Below are 22,321 nucleotides of genomic sequence, written 5' to 3'. Positions count from 1 at the left end.
TCCACTTTCTCTTTAACACGTTCTCTGTAGCTTTCCCCTTCTTCACATTACATTAGCGACTGTTAATGATAAGATGGGGTTCAATTTAGTAAAATCACTGTAATTATTACCAAGAATACGCTGAACACAAAGAGGTAAATCACACCATTACCTGTGTATTGCACCAGCTTTTTGAATGCTGTGCAGTAAAGGCAAACTAACAAACTTCAGGATCTGTGCCTATGAGATTACTAGATGGCATTAGACCCTGGTATGCAGAACGAAGAGCACATTAACCACAAGTTCAAATAGGCTGCTCAATTAAAACAAAGGGAAGCAGGTTGAGAGAAATTGGTTTAAAGGTAATATTTCTGCCTCCTCTGTAATGAGGTTAAGAAGTCATTACTAGTGTGCACTTGTGAGTGTGTGAATAGAAATATGCATGTGTATCTGTGCGTGCATGTATGTGTGTCTGTGTACACATACATCTATGTACAAAAAAAACAGTATAAAAATGTCCACCATAGCACATAAATATGCACAATTCAGGCCCTAGAGATAGAGTATGCCTGTTTGTTTGTTTTATTTTTTTTATGGGAACTCATCCCTTCTGTTTACATGAGTACCTTCTGTCTGTGTAAACTGCATTTTCACACTTGGAACAACAGTGAATTATTGAAGCCCATATTTAAAGAGTTTAACTGCAGGCACACCTGACTGCAGTTTTTTGTGTTGTCATGGGAACAGACTGAGGGGTGGGGTGTAGGGGAGAATGTGCTTTTAAAGAATGCAGACACAGTACCCCCCGATAGTGTGGGTGAGGGGGCAGGTAGCGAATAAACAAAACTGTTTGGAACAGATGTTAGGGCTAAATTTATGACAGAATTCTTCCTGTCTAGAACCCTGTTTGGAATTCTGGGTGAACTGAACAAGTGTGACGTCAGTGCACTGAAGCGCTCGGCACCAGAGGCTCTGTGCAGCAGGTCTGAGACCAGTTCCCTCAGCCACACTGTTTGGTTTGCTTTGGCTCAGCCAACAGCACCAGCTGTGTCCCCACACTAACGTGACGCCATGCTCCTTGTGTGCTTCTTCTGTGTTGCCTTGCTGATCACTGCACATTTGTGTGGCATACGAACATAAAGCTAGTTTGTGTGTAAAGGCATTTGCATGGATTAGTCACTGTTTAATAGGTCAGGGTACATTCCCCTATGGCATAAGTAGCCTGTTCATTCGTATGCACGTGCTGAGGCACCTGAATGAACTGAACTGACTATTTGGTTGGCCTACTGGTGAACTGGTTAAATCAATACCTGCACCGCAGTACATAATGTCAATGGAATCAGTGACCCTCTGCACACGGGCTACTCCTAAGTGCTCTCAGCTGGAAATAAATTACCCAGTAACATGGCAGCAGTATTAATAAAAGAATATTGCAAGAATATTACCTGTTTTTTTTTGTTTTTTTCTAATATAGTTTTCCATTTTAAAGGCTTTTAAAGAATTATATTTTAATTTGTATGAATTATACTTGTAGGTCTTCTGGCATCCATCCAACATATCGAAAGCAAAACGGTTCAAGCATTTTTAATAAAAATTCCATAGGCTAGATTTTACATTTTCCATTTATTCTATGTGACAGCAACTATCAATAACCTAAAAAAATGTAATTAGCCTAAAGTCTGCCTGTTATGAAACCATTTCAAACATGTAATAATATTGATGAAATATGAAAACATTCCAGGAACTGACCGACCTGACTGAACTGAACTGACTATCTATTACTGATGAACTGGTGATACCAGTACATCAATTCAGTATACTTCAGTATACAGTCAACAAATCAGTAACCATCTGTATAAGGGCTCTCTCCGCCAATAACTGAACACTGACGTTCAACTGGGGAGAAAAAAAAAACATCTGGTATTAAAAACAGGATAAACTATTGCGCTCATCATCTATCTGATAACGATATTGATAATATTTACCTTTTAAAAGTGCAATGTTTCAAAAATACATTATATACATATACATAAAAATACATTTGTGAAATGCACAATATAAATTAATTTTGATTGATTGACAGTATACTGTACTTGTCGTAGCTTATTTCTCCAGCAAATACTTGCTGGAATGGCATTACAGTAACTTTATCCAGAAAACTACAAGGAAAAATACAGGTTCATACGAGGTGAAATTATTTCATTAGTAGTGCTTGACAATGACAAATATTTGCACATATGCACTGATGAATGAGACTAAACTACGAGTTGAACTTAACATGCTGAATATTAATGTACACGCTCAACTGGCTGACCCAGCCAGTGAACGGATCACATAGTTAGTACCTAGGATCTTTGTATTGAACTGAATGAATTGATTCAGTAAAGTGATTATTATTTTAACTACTAATGTACTTATATAAATCCTTAGTTTAACAAACATACTGTATCAGCTTCATCATTACGCATTTATAATAGCCTCTGAGCATATCAAACTTATGCGGAGAATGTTTTGCAAACATTATTAATTTCATTATTTGTGGTACTTTCTTTGGCAGTAAGCCAAGTTTTTTCTTCTTTTCTGATACACAAAGATTGCTGGGAAATATTGTCCAATGACGATGCAGAATGATGTAATTGCTAGCTAGTTCTGGTGGTGGAACTTTAAGGTCAAGTAGCTACTACATAGTGTGTGAATTAGAGCAAAATGGATTACAAACACAAACCTGGATCTCAGAAAAGAGAAAACGGATGAATGGATGGCTTTAAAAAAAAAATAGCAGTTGTTGACTCAACTGCGGTAAATGTCTGACCACTACTGGCCTACATTAGGGATATCAATATTCTTCCCTCCTCAACTGCTGCCATTTACACACTGCCTCATTTGGGGTTCCAGGGGATGGCAATTGCTACCCCCATTATGTTATTTTTTGCCACCCCCTTTATTTATATAGCACTTATCCAAACAAAAGTTACAAAGTGCTTCACAGAGATAAGACATCATAAAACCTTAAACAACATTACAACAGTAAACAAATATCACAAAATATAAAATCAAAGATAAAATAAAATAAAATACAGATTAAAATACTTATTCGGCAAAGCTGGAAGATTCTGCTTTCCATCTTGCCGATTTTATGAATGAAGCAGAGACAGCCTGTACATTCGGGAGGTGAGGTAAGTGGAGGCATGGTTATTGTTGTCTGAGTTGAAAAAACATAAACAGAACTGACCAGTATTATGGGACAGGCAAAAAGTAATGTGTTATCAGCCATTAGCTGGTAAGGAGAGGTAATAATCTGGCACTTCCACGCAATATCAAAATCCTTATGTTATATATACGAGGACACTACTTGCCTAGCAGCTGTGAGAGGATGTGGCTGTTTGTTTTGACCTTGCATGACAAATTTGCGCCAGCCTGCCCTCCTGGATACACTGTTTACACTCAATGAGCACAGTCTACAATCTGGGGGGACTCGTTAGGGATTATCCGAAAGTTCAGGGCATCTGGTGCTCTCCGAGACCCGAGGGTGTTGGGGGAATGACAATGGGCATGATGAGCTTTCCGACCTACATGTTTCATCCAGACCAATATATTTATACCATATTTACCAATTGTCTCTGCTGTTAATGGAAAGTGTACTATCAGTCCAAAGTGTCAAGGCCAGCTTCATCTCTTGTGTAAATATGTGTATTATGACCCCTGTCATTGGTTTGTGTTTACATTTGTCTCTGTGGTGTGTGTGTTTCATCTTTCTGGTTTGTCGTCTGATTGGCCGTTTCCGTCTCTGGTTACTTGGCATGAAAACGATTGGATTTTGAGTTTGACCATTCTCCCATTCTCAGCCTCCACTCTCGTTTTGCCCTCTGCTCACCGTATAGTGCTCTCGTTAGTTAGTGTGTTCCCAACTGGACTACAAGTGTGTTCCCAACTGGACTACAAGTCCTTCCATCAGGACACAAGTTTGTTATTTTGTGTTGTTATTTATCCTTGATTATTTTTGAAGGTACTCTGGATGAAGATTTAACACTCTGTTGGAGGTAAAGTTCAGAGTTCAAAGCCACCCCGTGCCCAGTACCCTTCAAAGACTAGCCAACTTTCAGTTACATTTGGATAGACACAGAGTTACTGGTTGTTTGTGTTGACCTTTCATTGTGAGTGAAGGAAAGTTGATGCTTCATTGTAGCTGTACAGTGAAACATTGTATCTGGTGTAAATGTTATTTAACACATTGAAGGCCCAGCGGTGATTGATTTATTGAGACTTTCTTAAAGTGAATTGAAGTTCCTTTTTTATTTGAGTCAACCTATATTTTAGCTGTTTTTCTTTGTTCTTCATGTTTAAAAAATGCAAAACTGAATTATGTATGCAAGAGTTGGTAATACATGCCCTGTGAGGGTCTCTAGATCAAATCATCGAGAACTCAGTCTTTTCAAGGTTTCCTTGGAGTTGCATGGTTAACCATGTCCTCATGATTAAGAGGAATTGCAAGATTAATTATGATATTTGTGTATAATAATGAGGTGCTCCAGATGAGAGTGCTTGTGAGCAGGATGCACATAGTCCAGGTTCAGTTCATTGTGTTTGAAAGGTTGATAGTGTGATGAATACTTCTAGGATTACTTTTTCCCAGTTAAAGTGTTCATGGTGTCACACCACAGACAGTTTTAAAGGGCACTATTAGGATGATCTAGGATCAGTTTGTGGGGGTTGAAAGGTTGATGGTGTGACACCAGTGGCAGTTTTAAAGGGCACTATTAGGATGATCCAACTTGTGGGAGTTGTTGTGTGCGCAATAGTACTAATAAGTAGCTGAAATATCTATCCCAATGTTGTGAACAATGAACTGTTAACACAACACTTGATATGAAATTTGTTTTAAAAAGGTAAGGAGAAAGTGTGGTGTGGTTAGATTTTTCTTCCTTTAATTTCTGCTTTCAGACTGTGAGGTTCAGTCTAAACATTTCAGCAAATGGTATTGTAAAAACGTTCCCTAAATCACCTTAATTCAAAAAGCAGAAATTACATTAGAATGTCATTTCCTTGAAAGTGAAAGATATTGATACTTGATACTGATTTCTAGTATCTCATATCAAATATCTGACACCACTGCCTGGGCGCAATTCACCTTGGCTCTCAAGATTTGCTCCTACAGGTGTTGAAATTGAATCTCAATTTCAACACCTGTGGGACCAGCTCAAGAAATAACCCATAACTCTCAGCAGTGACCTCTTTTATGAATTAAGACTCATAACTGCATTGTTGACATTGATGCCTTGTGATAGCATGACCTGAGTTTGTGAGACCACTTACCCCACACATTTCTCATGATGTTTCACACCGTAAGCAACTAGCACAAAAAACAAGGCTTGGGGTACACTGCCGACTGGATACCATTTGAAAAAGTTCTACTTTCCTTGATTCAGCAACGGGAAGAAGTAAGTAGAGTCAATGAAAATGATTTTTAGGATACAATTGACACCCATGCTTCTGATTGATTGGTCAGGCATCAAAGATATCACACTGTGGGAAAATAGACTTTTGCTACTTTAAGATGACTTCTACTGTCCTGGTAATTTAATTTTATTGCTCCACTTATGCGCTTATACATAAACGGTTTAATTTACTTCCAGAATTTCAGATCTGTAAGTGAACCCATGCATGTTCGGTTGCTCATTTGGAGATGCAACATATATCTAATTTGGCCGCAAACAGGTCTATATGAATCTCATGTCTTGTCCCCTTGCTTCTGTGGTTGATCAATGCATTTTAGCTAAAGGAAATAAAAGTGTGCCTCCATCCCTTCTATTTTGGGTTGTTGAGCGGGCCCTCGGTAACCAGTTGTAAGCACCTTGGAGCACATGTCTGAGCACCTACAACTCAATCCTCCATCTACAAAGGCATATTGTAATTGCTTTTTCCTTCGTTGCCTTGACGATGTAATGGGTCTCCGCATGAAGACATGAATGAATTATTTAATAACGAGGTTATTGAGGCCCGAGGCAAGCAGTCCAAGTGAGAGCCATGATTCACGTCATGATCCTTTGTTTAAAGTTATATTTTTATATGAATGAGGAAATGGTATTATAACGAGAGCACGGTTCTTCGTGACAAGATGTTCTTAGAAAAATAACTCACTTTTTTTGTTCTTTTATGAAGCAACTTTATCTAGCTGGATTACATTTTTTCTTTTTCAAAAACATCTGATGTTTATCCAATTTCAAGATTCTTTCCAGATATTAAGGTGCCCTTCAAATGAGGAAACAAATCCCATGTACGGGAACATTGAAGACCTTTTGTGAAACCTTGTGGGGTGTGAACTGTGGTCCCACTGTGAGGAAATGACGAAGAACGATTCAAAGTCCTATAAGTCACAGTCTGATTCAAAGAAAAACCACTGATCTCTCACCAAGTTAATTCTTTCTCTGGTCTCTGCCTGGCCCTCTAATCCCAGGAATTCTTGTAAGAAATGAACTCCCCACGCTAGGTGATCTGCTGGAAGCTTCTTCCACTTTACATTCTCTATCACTGCTGGCTTTGGGAGAAGAGATTTCAACCCTGTTAGTGGGGGTGGGGGGTATCTTTCAGTATCTTTTCACTCTAGATTCACAAATATCCAATTTCACAGAGATCACACACATATAAATCATATATATGTATGTGTTTATCATAAAGTGTTTTATTTAGAATCGCCCACCCACCCTTACCCAGGTCCACGATCACAATCTCACCTTTTCTTTCCGGTCTGCAATCACAATCACTCCCATATTCCTGAATGCATGTTCCACTCTTAATAATAGGCTACAGTACGGCCATACAAAAAAGTACTTGCGCATGCATTCACCTTCACCTGGAACACATCTGACCTCAGGATTATAGAGAATGCTGCAAGCGTAGCACATTCATAATGTATTCATAAGAACTACAAAAAAAAGCTTACACAGAATTTATATTACAGTATGTATTCATGAAGGTTTTTGAAAATAATATTTCAGAAAAGTATATGTTACCAAGCTCTGTACTTGACCATAAATCATAACTGTGCATGCTTTATTAACTATTCATAATTAATTCAGAAGGCCCATTCATACCAAAGCTGAACTTTGTCTGAGAATACTGAAGACCACACAAACGTTCATCCAGCAATAGTGCAATCCTATCTAATTTGGTCATGTTTAACGTGTCTGACATTATGGGAGAAAAAACTTATTGCTGAAGACTCCACCCACTAATGTACAAGCAGTACCAAAATATCTTTGCTCATTTCATGATGTGCTGTACTTACTGGCTGTTTACTACAAGTGGCAGTTTGATCAAGCTTTGATCAATAGCAGCTGAGGGAGAGTCATTGAAGGAATGCAGCTTGGCTTTGGAAGGTGAAGTGTTCTTGTCCTTGGAGGCCGTGTGCTGTTGTATGCCTAGGTCTGGTGAAGTGCTTATTTTTAATGACTCCATTGGAAGTACAGCAGCACTGTAAGGTAAATGTCATTGAATATTTCTCAGTTTTGATGTAACATGAAAACATTGGCATGGAGCCCTTCATAATGCATATATAAATGCTTCATGAATTATTTCAATGTAGCCATTGTAAAGTTATGTTTGTTCTACTTCTCATGAAGCATTTCCAAGCCATGACACATTACTAACACACATCTCCTTTTTATATTTACATTAATTATTTTTCAAGGAATTTAATGCATGTGCACTAAGCCAGCTTTGGTGTACAGGTACAGTCTCATAATATTTGCCCAAAAGACATTTTTGGTTTTGCCAATGAGCTAACATGCATGAATTTCCATTGTACTCTTGCTATGTGGATTTATCAGTTATAAATGAATCCAAAATTTCATAATAAAACAAACAAAAAAAAAATTATATATATATATATATATATATATATATATATACGTATACTGTGCATGTGCATTATGTATAGGTTGAATAACATGTAAGGTCTCCAGTTCTGCCTGGGTATAATGTTGTTTAGTGTGCTACTGAGGTAAAAATTCATCACGACTGGTGGTATCTGACCATTATGATACAATCATAGTTCAACAGGTAGATGAAGGATTAAAATGATATTCTCTATGCAAAGACGCTTCAGTTGACCTGCTGTCAATGAATTGATATGCATGTGGTACGTACAGCATGTGTTATTTATGCATGTATGTATGTGGGCTTCCTTTCCTGCCTGCTATTTTTTACAAAGCAGACAGAATTTCAGGCCCATGAAGGTTGTGCGCATGGGTGTAATTGGCCTGCTTCGGGATGCCTTTACCCGCAGTAGTCGGGAATTTTCCCCATTAAAGTCACAGCATCTTTGCAATCAAGGAAACAACCATTTGATTTTTTAGGCCATAACCCTGCTCAGCGTCTCATGAATCTTGATGCCGTTTCCACCTCATAACGTGATTGATTGTGCACTCCAGGTGTTATGTATGTGAGCGTGAGATCTGATCGTGGATCTGGATGTAATGGGGTAGAACTAGTCTGTTGACCGAATCACAATTTCCAATACTTTCTTTTCCATGGAAGAATTTCACTTTGTGCTGCACTAAATATTTATACTGTACATAGTATTGGAATGTTTAGGTATTATAATTGTGCTCGTCCCACAGAGGAAGCAATTTACAAAGCTGAGCAGCTGATTGGCTGCCCTAATTAATGATGGCCGGATTTTTCTTGATGCTCAAGAAGACAGGGCATGAGCCTGTCACAAGATTTTGGTTGACTTGGCCACCCACAAGACCACTTAGTCGGAGGTGAAAGCAAAACAGAGGTACACATTTTAATAAAATAACAATCACAAGAATGCAATTTTTAAAGTTGCATTCTTGGCATTTGTTTACACAAATGCAATCTTCAGAGAAGAACAGTGAAGAAAGAGTTGCAACAGGGGACCATGGTTTAGCCCTTTGGTTCAAGTGACATGCACTCATGTGCTCTTGAGAAAGCATGTCAGCTCCAGTTTCTTTGGCACTCCCCCCACGCATTGAGTAATCTTTTTAACATTTTACTGTATGTCATCCGTGACTAGTCTGAATATAGACCAATGGTTTCAATTAATTGTGTGGTGCATTGCAATAACTCACGACTTGAAATATTGAGGACCGTTGACTCAAAAATATGCCCACAGCAAAGGTCATTCTCAGCACAGTGGCACACAATAAGCACCAGGAAAAGCTTTTTTTAGTTAGCTATATTGTAATTCATGTCACGCTTGCCAACTGTGGGCATATTTCATATGCACTGACCTATGAGGTGCTCATTTGGCTCTCGCTGATGCTCTGTAACTAAGATTAAACATAAGTTGACTAATGTTCAGTTGAAACAGTTGCATGGCTGCTCAGCTCCAGGCCAGAGTTGAAGGGTTGCAGTGCAGAAGCTCGTCCAACACAAATTTATAACAATTTCAAAAACCACAGAGGTCCATTTTTTTCAGTCAAGATTGATTATATGAAGTAGTTAGTTACATTATTGAATGAAATATAGATGTTGTGTCCTTTGAGGAGAGGGCTGAGGATTGAGGCACTGTTGCCTGCCAGGTTGCTCAGTGCTCCAGGAGCACTGTGGAGTAGCCCTGCAGATGCTGTGGCTCTTCAGGAGCAGGGCTGAGTAGTCCTGTAGATCACCTTATCAGGAGAGCGTTGTGTGGCAGAGTTGTCGAGAGAGAGAGAGACAGAGACTCCCCTGGCCGTCCTAATGACAGATGACTCACTGTAGCGTCGCAACGCCACTGCTGCTGCTGCCCTGCTCCCCCAGTCACTCGCTGAGAGAGAGCTCAAATCAAGACGGAGAGGACACAGACAGGTACATCACTCACACGCTCTTCATGGGCAATTGAGTCCCAGCGAGGGCTGGGCTGCTCACCTCCATTGTGCTGATGATTGAACGCCTGCTCCAGGGTGTGATTCCTATTAATATGCAAATTTACATTTTTAAAAGCATCTAATTACAGAACAAAAAAGCTTGCTGCTATCAAGACGTTAACTCTTTGACTGACAAATAATCTAAGCCAGTGATGGTGTTGCATAGTTTCATGGGTTGCACCTTTTTTAAAAAGCTATTTCTCATATTATGTCAAATTAAATCAATAAGAACTAAGAATAATCCTATACTGTGGGTTAATAATGAGTTATGGCAACAATTATATGCTACTGACTTTGCTAAGAAGAAGACGAAGAAGAAGAACTAGAATGACGCGTGACTACTTACCATCCTCAATGTGTTTTTTTTCTTTTTTTGAAGGTCCATATGCACAGTTCTTGAATGTGTTCATAAGATGAGCACATTCAATAAATCATACGGAATATGCTTCAGTAGTTAAAGTCTGGCCACATTTGTTTACATTAAACATGGTAACTCCAGTGCCAGGAACATTTTAGCTGCATTACAGCTACATGCTAACAGAAGATAGATGACCACATTGTCATTCAGTGACATATTCCACAGTGTACATACCTGATTATGATGATACTACATCATGTTTCCCCTTTTATCTCATAGGTTTTCCGGTACTCTTTCCTGGCATCATACTTGATATACAACCTGCATACCAGGTATGTTTCAATGAGGAGGGGTGGAAAGGCTTCACAGCTAGGTCCGAAAAGGGGCACATTGATTACTCTCTGAATGATGTTTGTACTCCAGGGAGGTGCAGGAGCTGAATCCTCCAGAGGTGGCCAATTCGGTTCTTCAGTTTGCATCCTGGGGGATTCGGGGCCAACAGCTGGTAAGGAGCCTGAGGATATGGCATACTGGCCTGTATAGGCCAGGGAAGGTTGGAGCTTTTGTTTGGGAAACCAACAGAGGTCATTTTCCTTATATTCACTGTGTGCTTGGGGGTCTGTTTTCTCTTTGTGGCTTTCCTGATAAAATCAGAACTCTCTCTCTCTCTCTCTCTCTCTCTCTCTCTCTCTCTCTCTCATACACATACACACATAATATTAGACTGCTGTTTTCTGTTTTATAAATGCAAAGTTGTCACTGGAACTGTCTAAACAAATAAAGAAATAAATAAACATTTAGCATAGTAAGTACATGTAAGTATGATCTACTGTCAAATATATATATATATATTCCACTTTAAGTACTATTTATTTTTTTACTTAAATTATCCATAACAGTATGTATGCATAAAACCCTTGTGTATCATTTGTGACACTTGCTAATGACTATAAATGTATTAATAATGTATGAACTCTGTTTGCATACTGTATGCTTTTGCCTTGTCAAATTAGCCTGTTCCGCTCCCTGTTGCTTTGAATATTAAGACAATATATCACACTGTTGTTACATTTTGAAGATTTTAGAGAATGTTTTTTTTAAATTATTTATTAATTTAGTAATTCATTTTTAAAAATCTAAATCTATATTTGATTAAATTCAGCATTGGAACTAGCTCCAATATGAAGATGGAAAACACTTAAAGTGTTAGGTTACATATACAATACATTATCAAGCATTATCAAATTATTAAACCGAAATTTACATACTGTATTTTGAGGTGTACTTTTTATTATTATTGTATCGTCCCATTGCTTAGTATGACCATTATGGTAACAAAAAGTGGTAAAAATAAAACTTACACCTGTGCATGTGCAGTATGCATGTGTGTCTTTGTGTGTGTGTTTAGGTTAAGGGAGTACACTGTGTGTTTGTGTTGAGGAAGGGAGAGCAGTATGTGTGTGTGCATGCTTGTGTGTGTATGCTCATTTTGAACACACAAACATACAGTTTTTGGTTGATGACTGAACTTGCCAAAGAGTGAATAAATAACAAATGTTGACTGTATTGAGGCCTTTGAGGTCTTGCATGATACTAAAGTTTATTTTCAGGAATGCAGTTTGGTTGCAGACATGACGCAGATTTAATTTTCCTCCTACACAACCACTTGACTGTTGATGGCAGTGGTCTTTCTGTTAACTTTCCTCCCTTGTTTCCCAGGTTTACATCTTTGAAAACAACATTTACTACCAGCCAGATATCAAAGGAAGTTCCCTGAGACTGACCTCGTCCGGACAAGAGGGAGCCATTTTTAACGGCATTGCCGACTGGCTGTATGAAGGTAAACATATCCATAGATCAGTAGATGAAACGCAGCCATACCATCATCAATCAACCTCTGCTTACAGTAACTATTTACAAAAGATTTCCAAATCCGCATTTCATAGAATTTAACTTGTAATACTTGTACTTAAGCCATGGTTAATAAGGTAAAGACAATAAACAGATGTGTGTAATGAATTGAAAAGTTTAAATTGAAAAGTTTCTTCAAGGATTATGGCTCTGTTATTTGTGAAATATCCACATGTGTAAAAGTAAAAAAAAAATTAAAAAAAAAACATGAGCAATGAATGGACATTTTTTTCTGTATATATTTGCAGATATATTTTAGTTTTTTCTTCTTCTTTGCAAGTCTTCTTTGCAAACTAGAACAGTTTCTTCTTTCATACCACATTTCCCGAATCCCTCAGTGCTAGACAACCATTTTCATACTTCATTATTTGTGTATTCAGTGTCTGTTAATCCAGTAAAAGTGGTCAGTGGCTCTATAACAGGAGGGCATTTTATTTGATTATGTTACAGGTAAAATTACCTAGTTTTATTTTTCTTCTGTGAGTACATTTCTCTGTCCATGGTAGGATAACTTATTATAAATGGATGTCTCCTATTTTTTAAAAAGAAACATTGCATTTTTCCTGGAGTTGAAAAGCACAGCATTCATAAGAGCCCCTTGCACAGTTGTTTTTGCACTTTTGAACCTAACTTTGAATTTTTGTACATTTCTGGCACTTTTCAACTATTTGTTGTGTTGATCTTCATGGGTAAGCCATGCTGACTGGTTATTTTCAGGATCTTATCAAATCAATGGCCTTTTGAAATCTGTTCTTGTGCCGAAGATCACATGGAGGGTGTTTCTTCAATGTATGGGGCACATTCACAGCCTGGGTCACTCTTAATCTGGCAACACAATCATTCTTTTGTTCAATTGGCCAAATAAATCCCACTATGCCTCAGAAAAAAAGCAGGCTGAACCAAGTGGGTTGTACAAGTCGGTGGTTGCTGTGATTTACCCCATCTTCATTGTAAAGTGCTTTGAGATCTTTGAAAAAAAAAAGAATGGATTTGAATACAATTCATCATTATTATCAAGCTCCCATGACTTACTTCTTTGTACATTCTTCAATGTGCAAGCTGGAATTTGGTTCCCCCTCTCTGTCTCTGATTCTAAAGTGTGTGATAGCTGCTTGTCACTGAATCTCACTCCCCTTATGTTTTGGGGACAATCAGGCCGTGGAACATCTACAATTGAAACGTCTTTACGAACACTGGCAGTTCCATTTCTAAGATGATTACAGTGTCAGAACGCTTAGTGGGCTTTGTTAAGATTACATGAAACATTGCAGACAATTGGTACTGACTCATTTCCAGGGGTGGCTTTCTAAGAATCAGATTGATAATCAGATTGGAAGAGCTGCCTCTGAACTTTCTGTCTCAGAAATCATTAATGTTCAATAAACATTATTTTCTATAATGTTTATTGAAGCTTTATTAAACAGCTGCTAGCAATCAGGGTGCTTTGGCATTGCATAGTGTTATTTTAAGTAAGTATAACACCTGTAAATAATGCAAATGTTTTTCTCAGTAAATTGTGCATAGATAGTTTTAAGACTTGATGACTGTTTTTGTCCTCCCACAGTTAGTGTTGTCAGGCTGGTTGTCAGATTTTTTACTGTTTTTCTACTTGGTCAGAATTTGCTACAATAGCTAAATCTGACATGTGAAGAAAACTTAATTTGCTACCACACCAGATTAAGCAACTTTTTCGGTTACTATAGTCCACTGTTTACTTTGTAAGCAGAACTTCACTACATCAGCCAAAGACTTCACAGAGTGTCCGAAGCTAGCTAATATAGGTAGTGGCTATTTAGCTAACTTTATCTATTTAGATAGTTTAGTTAATCAACTTCATTGACATTTGTTATAGCTTGTATTGATATAACTTTGCTAGTTGTTGGGCATCCAACCACTGTTCTCAAAACCACGGAAAAATATCCACTTTACAATAGCATAGAATTACAGGCTTTCTATATAATGAGCTATACCTCTTTATACAAGAAATTGTGGGAGTTCTCTGACTGTTGGTTGTTATTTTGCTCACCAAATGTGACTTTACATCATAATAAATCCATCCAGTGGAGTTGAAGCATTGATGGTCTGTTTAAAATTTTTCTTCCGCGGGATTCTACACAGATAATTTATTTGTCGTGAGATCATAATAAAACAAACTCGTTGTTTGTTCTATGGTAAGTTATTACAAAACAAGGCAAGTTTTTGTGATTGGACACCTTATTAGTTGGCAAAATAATCTAGTTAGCTACCTAGTAGAAGGCATAACACCTTAACATTACCTTGTTGGATAGCTACTTGGCTATCTAGCCATTAGCCATGACTCCATCACCATATGACACTGTCACATGGCCCCACATGCTCACACATGTCCCCATATGATGTGTCTGCACACCTCCCCACCTATTGCACATGCCCCCATAAGACATGTGTGCATGTATAATGTGTTTGCATGCCTTAACCCATCTCTGCATACAACCTGTTGCCATGTTGTCCCTGTATGACATGGTGTCATGTCCCTGTGTGAAGTATATGCGCGTCCTCTTATGACATGGCTCATGTGTCCTTGCATAATATGCACACATATGCCCACAGAGGAGCTGCTCCACTCCCATGTTGCCCACTGGTGGGCCCCAAATGGGGACAGGCTGGCCTTCCTGTCCATCGAAGACACCCTGGTCCCCAAAATGTTCCTTCCCCGCTTCACTGGTACCCTCTACCCCCGAGGAGAGCAGTACCCTTACCCAAAGGTAAGAGCACATTCCGTTTTCTCGCGTTAGAGAAGATCCTCTGTTACGCTACATCTTTTATATATACACATGCATTCTTTCATGATATTACATTTTCTGGAAATCAGAAAAGGTTTTAAAAAATAAATATAAATAAAAGCATTTTTCATTTTAGGACAAATGCCACTGGGTAATACAGTTTATCTGAACTTAATGCCAAAAAAGTACATCCAACCTGCATATGACAAATTCAACTCATCAATATCATTGTGCAAATTTAAGAGTAGTGGGACTGGAATCCAAAATACAGCATTCCCTCTCTCCTCAGTTACGATCTGGAGTATTTTAGAAATATCTCCATTATCACCATAGAGATTGATACCATTCAGAATGATAATTATTTTACTGGCCTATTCTTAAATATAATTATAATTTTAAAATCCAATTAAAGAGGGTAATATTTATATTTTTAAGTCTGCAACACAGCCAGTTTACTCCCATCTACATCCGGTCTTAAAACCACAAAAAAATAATGCTACTCATGCCAGGAAATTAATATTTAATAATAATAATAATAATAATAATAATAATAATAACCAATGCATAATTTACAAGAAGAACTGGTTTTGATTTTGTCTTTTTATTTTATACATAAAAATGATGTTGATTTGTTTTGTTAATAAGAAATGTTCACAAAACTAGACTTTAATCCTTTGACCTTACTGTGGTCTGGAGCCTCTGAATCGAGCAAGTTACCCGTAGGCATTAAAAACACTGCCCAGGCAGGGGGCTTTAAGAGAAAATTGAAAGCCTGATTGCTAGAAAAAGTTCAAGTATAATTGGTTTCAAAAACATAAAATGGATGTTATTGTTTCATATGATTGTGTAGTTGTTTTTAGACTGTAAATTTGATTGTGTCGATAGGGTTGTGTAATGAGTTTGTTCTGTAGCCATCCAACGTTTGACAGTATTTGTACCATTGTGAAGTCATCTTGTCTCCACTGCTACTGCTTACCATCAAGGACCACGATGGAAATAAGTTTTAAACTTTATTGTGTTATCCTTGACAATGCAAGATTTGTCAAATAACTTACTACTGAGGAATGACATGAAGGCTGTAGAGATTGGAAAAGGGAGTGGGAGCCATGTCTCCTGCTCAGGGTCCCTTTCCCAGTCTGCTATGGATTAAAAGAGGAGCTTTGCGAGTTAATAGTTTCAAAGGCTATGGTCCAAACACTGTTTGGCCCTGCCCTAAGGGACTGAAATAAAGCACAGGTCAAAATAATAGGCCTTTTATTAAAGCCTCATCAAAGGTATAACTCAGTTCGGAAAATAAGACAACACTGTCAAACTTTATGGGGAGTTGTGGAAATGTTTCACGGGGGTACTGAGAGCAGAAGAGCTCAATCACTTCATTGTCTCCCTCTTCAATATATCTACCTTTTTATCTTTCACTGTGTGTGTGGGGAGGGGGGTGGATATTGAGTAAAAGGTTTAAGCAAATGCTATTTCAGTACTTACACAGCATATTGAATGAACAGCATCAAGCCAAAATTGAAAATATAATCACAATAAAGCAATTGAAAGTAATGTTTACATTTATCATTAAGTCTATTGCAGTTGGAATGAAAGTATGCTAGATTGACGCTCACTGAGTCCTCTCTACTTTTCAGTAGACAATAAACTGTAAAGTAGAATGCATTATAGCCATGCAAAGCAGAAAGCCATCAGAAACTGCAGCATTACACAGAGTAAATAAATGCTGGGTGGAAATGGCCACAGAAGCTGTTTTGTCCACAGTCCAAAGCTTGATCTATATTATTTTTTTATTTATTTTTATTTAATGTTTTCCAACCTCTGCCAAATGGACCAGTTACAATGAGTCGTGAATGAATGGGATTCAACCCCATCAGGTTTAATCAATGGCAGTCTGGGTTTGGGGTCTAAGAACACTTTCCATTATACCCTTGAGCTGTTTTTTTTATTATTCTTTTTTCTGTTGGTTTTCAAAATGTACAAATAATGTCACTCATTTGATTGTTGTGACTGAGGGTGTAATTTTGGACAGTACTGGGGCTTTCTGAACTTAAAGCTGAAGGTTGTATTGCATTGCTTTTGCATTGAGCCTGAACACAGAAGGGCATTTTTGTAATGTCTCAGTACAATGTGGAGTGCTCTAAACACAGCTTTGAGCGAGTAATACAATACTACGCCTCGAACTGGAAAGCATTAAGAGAGGTTTAAGAATAACAGCAGACGTGGATGCCAGCGCTTAGTGTGTGCAACTACAAAACCTTCTCCTTAAGATACCTATTCAGATGTAAGGGCTCTATTTCACCAGAAAATGATAAAAGCTCTGCTCAGTGTTCTCACACAACTTCTCTGTCTCTTCAGCATCAAGTGGTGCAATACATTTTTTTTTTTGATTCACGCCCACCCAACGTGCCTTTGTTTCTTATGTTAAGAAAAATAACATCCTTACTGTAAATGCCTTTTCTGTGAATACTTTTTCTCCGATTATTATGTTTGCCCTGTGTTGCTCTGATGTGACTGTCATTGTCCTGTTGCTTGTCAGTGTTTGATATGTTCAGTAAAATGATATCAATGGGATTAATTAAAGGTCACAGGTCTGATTTATGTTAAGTGTATTCCATGCATTACAGGCGGGACAGCGTAACCCTGCAGTCAAGCTCTACGTGGTTAATTTAGATGGAGCATCGCAAACAACGGAACTGCTACCTCCAAGCAGCTTTGAGAAAAGGTATGTTTAAGTTATTAAATTCCAAGGTGAATAAATGCTTCACATCTGCTATATTAAGTTGACTTGTTAAATGCACTTAACAGTAAAATGTTGCTGAAGTCAAATATGTGTGAAATGTAAGACATTTAAAATAACTGCAATCATTGTGACAGTCAAGTTAATGTCAATGTCAATGAGGAGGATTATGGTGATAATGATGAAGACAAGGATAATTATTCTCCTTCTTGAAATATACTGGAAGAAAAACTGAATCTTAATTTAGTCTTGCTCGCTGATCAGGTCATTACTATGAGCATGGAAATAAATAAATAAATGAATGAATGCATTGTCAGGGTCCTGCTGTCTTCCTGTCTAGTGAGTATTACATCGCCATGGTGAAGTGGGCCACTAGCCAGACGCTTGCAGTACGGTGGTTGAACCGGGCTCAGAACATCTCCATTCTAACATTGTGTGATGCCACCAGTGGGGACTGTGTCAAGGTAGCCTAACTGGCAACTCTGCTGTATGCTTTTGGTGCTCTACCATGCTACTGATGCTCTAGAATGCAGGGAACCGGGACAGAAAGAAGTTTCACTCTCATTTCTCATGTTTTATTCCCTAAATTATATTTGTAATGTAGTTGTAAAAAATATGAGAGTTAGAATAGTGTGCCACCTCTCCTTTTTACTTTGTTGTCAACCAGCCTAGCTGCACAGTTGCTTCAGCCAATTACACGCCGCCTGGTAGGTCTGAGAGTAGCAATTCACCAGCAGCAACCCCATGGTCCATTCATTTTATTTATTTGTTTTATTTAAATGCCTAATGGTTCTCGATTTCATATGTTACAAATCATTTCAATGACAAAAGCCACGTATGTCAATTCAAAATATGCCTGTGCATGGTTTCTGATATATTTAGTAACATGAAAAAAAAATAATGTTTTTGTAATAGGATCTCCAACATATGGTCAAATTCCATCAAAAGCACTCATATCTTTCAATGGTGATTTAAAATAATAAATCATGACTGAATAAGAACCAGTTCAAGGCAATACAGTGAATCCTACATACAATATTCTGCTTGACAATTACACCATTATTTTTCAAATTGAAAATGAGGTGACTAAGGGTCATAGGCAATATATTCATCCATCAAGCTGTTTTGCAGTCCCACCCACAGTGGAATGCACAGTCATTAAATTTCCTAAAGAATGCAGATGCTATTGTGGTATGCAGATGCTACACATTTTGATGACGATCATGAGCTGTAATGGTCCCCATTCTCACTCAGTGACCTCATTGACTTCACAAATAATGAAGCGCCAAATCATCATTGATTCCGAATTAGGGGCAGTTTAATTGCTGTATAAAGTAAACTGTTCTGACAGCTGAGAGAGAAGATGTGCCCACCCTGTGGTATTATCAAGCGCTTTACTGTGACCGGTTGAAGTCGATCTTCTTATCACTTCCTGATATGTGCTTCCTTTCTCAGAAACATGTGATGACATCAGATACATGGCTTGACAGACAGGTAAAGATTATGTAATATCTTACTTTGGGTGCTTGCATTTAAATATTAATTAATTTATTTCACTTGTGTCTTCTGAATTGGTGAATTTGGAGGTGAAAGATATGAAGAAATGCATGTCATGCCATATCACTCGACTGTGCATTGGTTTACCTTGAAATGATACAATTCAGATCAAAACATCTCCCCCCCCCCCACTTGTTACATGTTGCCCCATCCCAGCACTTCTTGGTAATTTGTATTTGTCCTAATACTGTAGCTTATTCTTCTGCCTAGTTGGCTTTGCAGAGGTTAGGTCTGAATAGCGTTCACTGTGTGAACTAAACTGTGTTCTTGGCGAGAAATAGCTGTACAAAATAAGTATTGTACCTTACTGAACCTGTGTTTAGCAGTTGTCTATGACCATGAAATGCACTTTGTACGTCGCTTTGGATAAAAGCGTCTGCCAAATAAATGTAATGTAATGTAATGTAATGAGTCACTAGAGGAAATGGAGTATGCACATCATGCAATAACATGTCTTTAAGAATTGTATATAGAAATTTTAAAATACATTCTGCCGAAAAGAGCATTCAATTCAATATAAATAAACAAAATACCCCTCATGTAATTGCTTGCAGTACAACTGTGAACCACTCATGGTATGTTAAAATCAGACCCCTGAAATGGCCTGTGACCCAACAGATGTTCTTCTCCATTATGGTATAAATCATTCTGGCTTCTTTTATTTGACTTCCAGGAGGAAGAGCCAGTGTTTTCCAAGGACGGGGGCAGATTCTTCCTAGCACTACCGATTAAGCATGGGGGACAGGGATCCTTCCACCACCTGGCCATGCTGTCCGATCAGGTTGCCACCAGAGACGCTTTGGCCTGTTCTCTCCTCTTTTTTCTCCATCTCAAGCCAATCCTCTTCTCACCTCATTTTATTTCTCCCAGTCTGGCTTTTTACCTCAAATTCCCCAGAGTGCTGTTTCACGGAGGTGGCTCACAAAGTCACAGTCAAAGGGCATAGCTTAGATATCGGGTCTGAATTTACAAGATCGACAACATTGCCCTGCGGTTTCACAAACACAATTTCAAATTAATTTGACCTTGTAGCTCTTACATAAACCAGACTTGTTTGGGTGTAAGTTGACTAAAAATCTATCAATCACTGGCAGCACCTCCCTGAAGTACAACCTGATTTAACCTGTTTTTGTTTTGACGATGCACATTCATTTTATTCGTTTTCCTTTTTAATGTCTGTTTAATATTTCTTTCTCTCTTGGGTGCGTCATTGTTTTCTGGATTTATTTCCTGATATTTTTCCATGACCCGTTCACATTTCCTTTTATGGCATGTCAGGGGCTGTTATTGACGATGATATGGTCGATGGACTGTAATATCTCACAGTGCTACTGCCAGATGCAATATTACATTGTTGAGGTCAGACAGAGGACTCTTTCCAATGTTCACATGCCTTGCTGTGTTGTCCTGCGTCTTTCTGTCTTGCCTTAACTGACCTCTGCATTTCTGTAGTCAGATTGGCCACCGTCAATGGCGTTCCTATCCAGATCAAAAGTTAATTTGGGCCAAAATCCACAAATGACAGTTTGCCACAAGGTGCTGATGTCCGGATCAGTGGTTCATTTGGGCCAAAATCCACAAATGACAGTTTGCCACGATGTGCTAATGTCCAGATCAGAAATGAATGTGGGCCAAAATCCACAAATGACAGTTTGCCACAATGTGCTGATGTCTACAGGCTGAGCGAGAGGAGGTCAACATCCGTCATTTGACCTCAGGGAACTGGGAGGTGACCCAGATCTCGGCATATGATGAGGGAACCAACTCTGTGTAAGTTTAGTCATCTTTCACAGACCTTTATTTAAACTAGTGATTTATACTAAACACTTTTTTATATCTATTTAGCTAGTTGAAGTTGAGTACTGAAAGTCAAGTGACATGTGACCTTCGGTATTCATTGTATACACCTGTTAAATGCAGCAAGTATATGAAATACTCACAGATTTATCAGAAACCGGTGAGCACATATTCATCAAAATGCATAAATAATGTGAATAACTAAATAATTTGAATAGTAAAATAAAGTGGATAATCTTGCACATGGTCACTGTATATGCATTGAAGAGGCATTTTTCTGTCCCCAGATATTTTCTCAGCACTGAAGAGGGATTGACTCAAAGACAGCTCTATAGGTATGTCCAGCAAAGAATGCTCAAAGCATTCTTTGGATACTTTGCACTGATTATTAGTCCACCCCATTATTAGAGTAGTACCTTCAAATTCAAGTTTGAATTTAAAATTCAGGTTGTTCACAACAGTGAGTATTATAAATTGGAGCCCAGGGGTGCTAGAGGGCACTCTTCTGAGATTATCCAAGCACACACCAAGTCAATGGCACCTATAATACTGAAAGGAACCTATATACTTGACACATCTATCCATGGCCCTTACCTGTGTTTCTCTTTATTTCAGAGCTGAACCCACTGGGTTGTTAAAAGCCATAGTAGGTAGCTCCGTTCATAATGGCCGAACAAAGGGTTAGTGGCCTGTTATATGGTGGGTTGCTCAAAGGTCATTGAACCATTCAAGCCAGCTGGTGAACAGTAGCTTCAATTACTGCGAAAGCAATTATTATTCTCACATGCTGGCGTTAAGCGACTGACCCTTTTGTTCAAGTGCTTAGCCGAATAGCATCGGGAGAGATCGGCTCGCCAATCAATGGGCCACAGGCTGAACAAGACAAGCTGAAGGTTTTCTTTCCCTAAGAATAACCTTTTATATTTATGACAAGCTCTTATTGATTTTCCTGTATTGATTTGTGTCATTGTGTCATGGTATTTTTGTACCAGCTTGTTTGCAGCTTTTGACAGCATAACGTTGGCAAATAATGCTCAAGCACACAAAATCTAAACACCGAAAATAAGAAAACATTAAAAGGAGAATGTTACTTAAATTGGATGGAAATTTAGCTTAAACAGAAATCGAAATAAAGAAGCAAGAGATATATGCCATCTATAACATTTTGGATAATATTCGTCATAAAATTATTTTTGCCTATTCAATGTAGGCGTGTATTTTGCTGACATGTTTGTAACTTGGCAGATGGCATACTTGCCACCCATCTAGACACAAAGAGTAACATACTCTTTTTAATGAGCATTCTTACTGCATTTCTCATTACTAATTGGTGGGTCATTGAAAAGCCATC

The 22,321-nt window shown here is 38.2% G+C and overlaps 1 protein-coding gene across 1 annotated transcript in view; it reads left to right on the top strand.

Annotated features, from left to right (window-relative positions):
* The window catches only part of LOC118214528 (inactive dipeptidyl peptidase 10-like), a 126,061-nt gene that overhangs the window by 91,507 nt on the left and 12,233 nt on the right, over positions 1-22,321 (top strand). Inside the window, exons 6-15 of the mRNA XM_035394558.1 lie at positions 10,486-10,538; positions 10,630-10,711; positions 11,926-12,046; positions 14,707-14,861; positions 17,504-17,601; positions 17,957-18,080; positions 19,072-19,110; positions 19,847-19,954; positions 20,852-20,943; positions 21,258-21,305. Coding sequence (XP_035250449.1) covers positions 10,486-10,538; positions 10,630-10,711; positions 11,926-12,046; positions 14,707-14,861; positions 17,504-17,601; positions 17,957-18,080; positions 19,072-19,110; positions 19,847-19,954; positions 20,852-20,943; positions 21,258-21,305 — 920 coding nt within the window. The remainder of the gene's footprint in view (positions 1-10,485; positions 10,539-10,629; positions 10,712-11,925; positions 12,047-14,706; positions 14,862-17,503; positions 17,602-17,956; positions 18,081-19,071; positions 19,111-19,846; positions 19,955-20,851; positions 20,944-21,257; positions 21,306-22,321) is intronic.

Source organism: Anguilla anguilla, chromosome 15, assembly GCF_013347855.1.
Source record: "Anguilla anguilla isolate fAngAng1 chromosome 15, fAngAng1.pri, whole genome shotgun sequence".
Lineage (NCBI taxonomy): Eukaryota > Metazoa > Chordata > Actinopteri > Anguilliformes > Anguillidae > Anguilla > Anguilla anguilla.
This window is presented reverse-complemented; position numbering and strand designations above follow the sequence as displayed.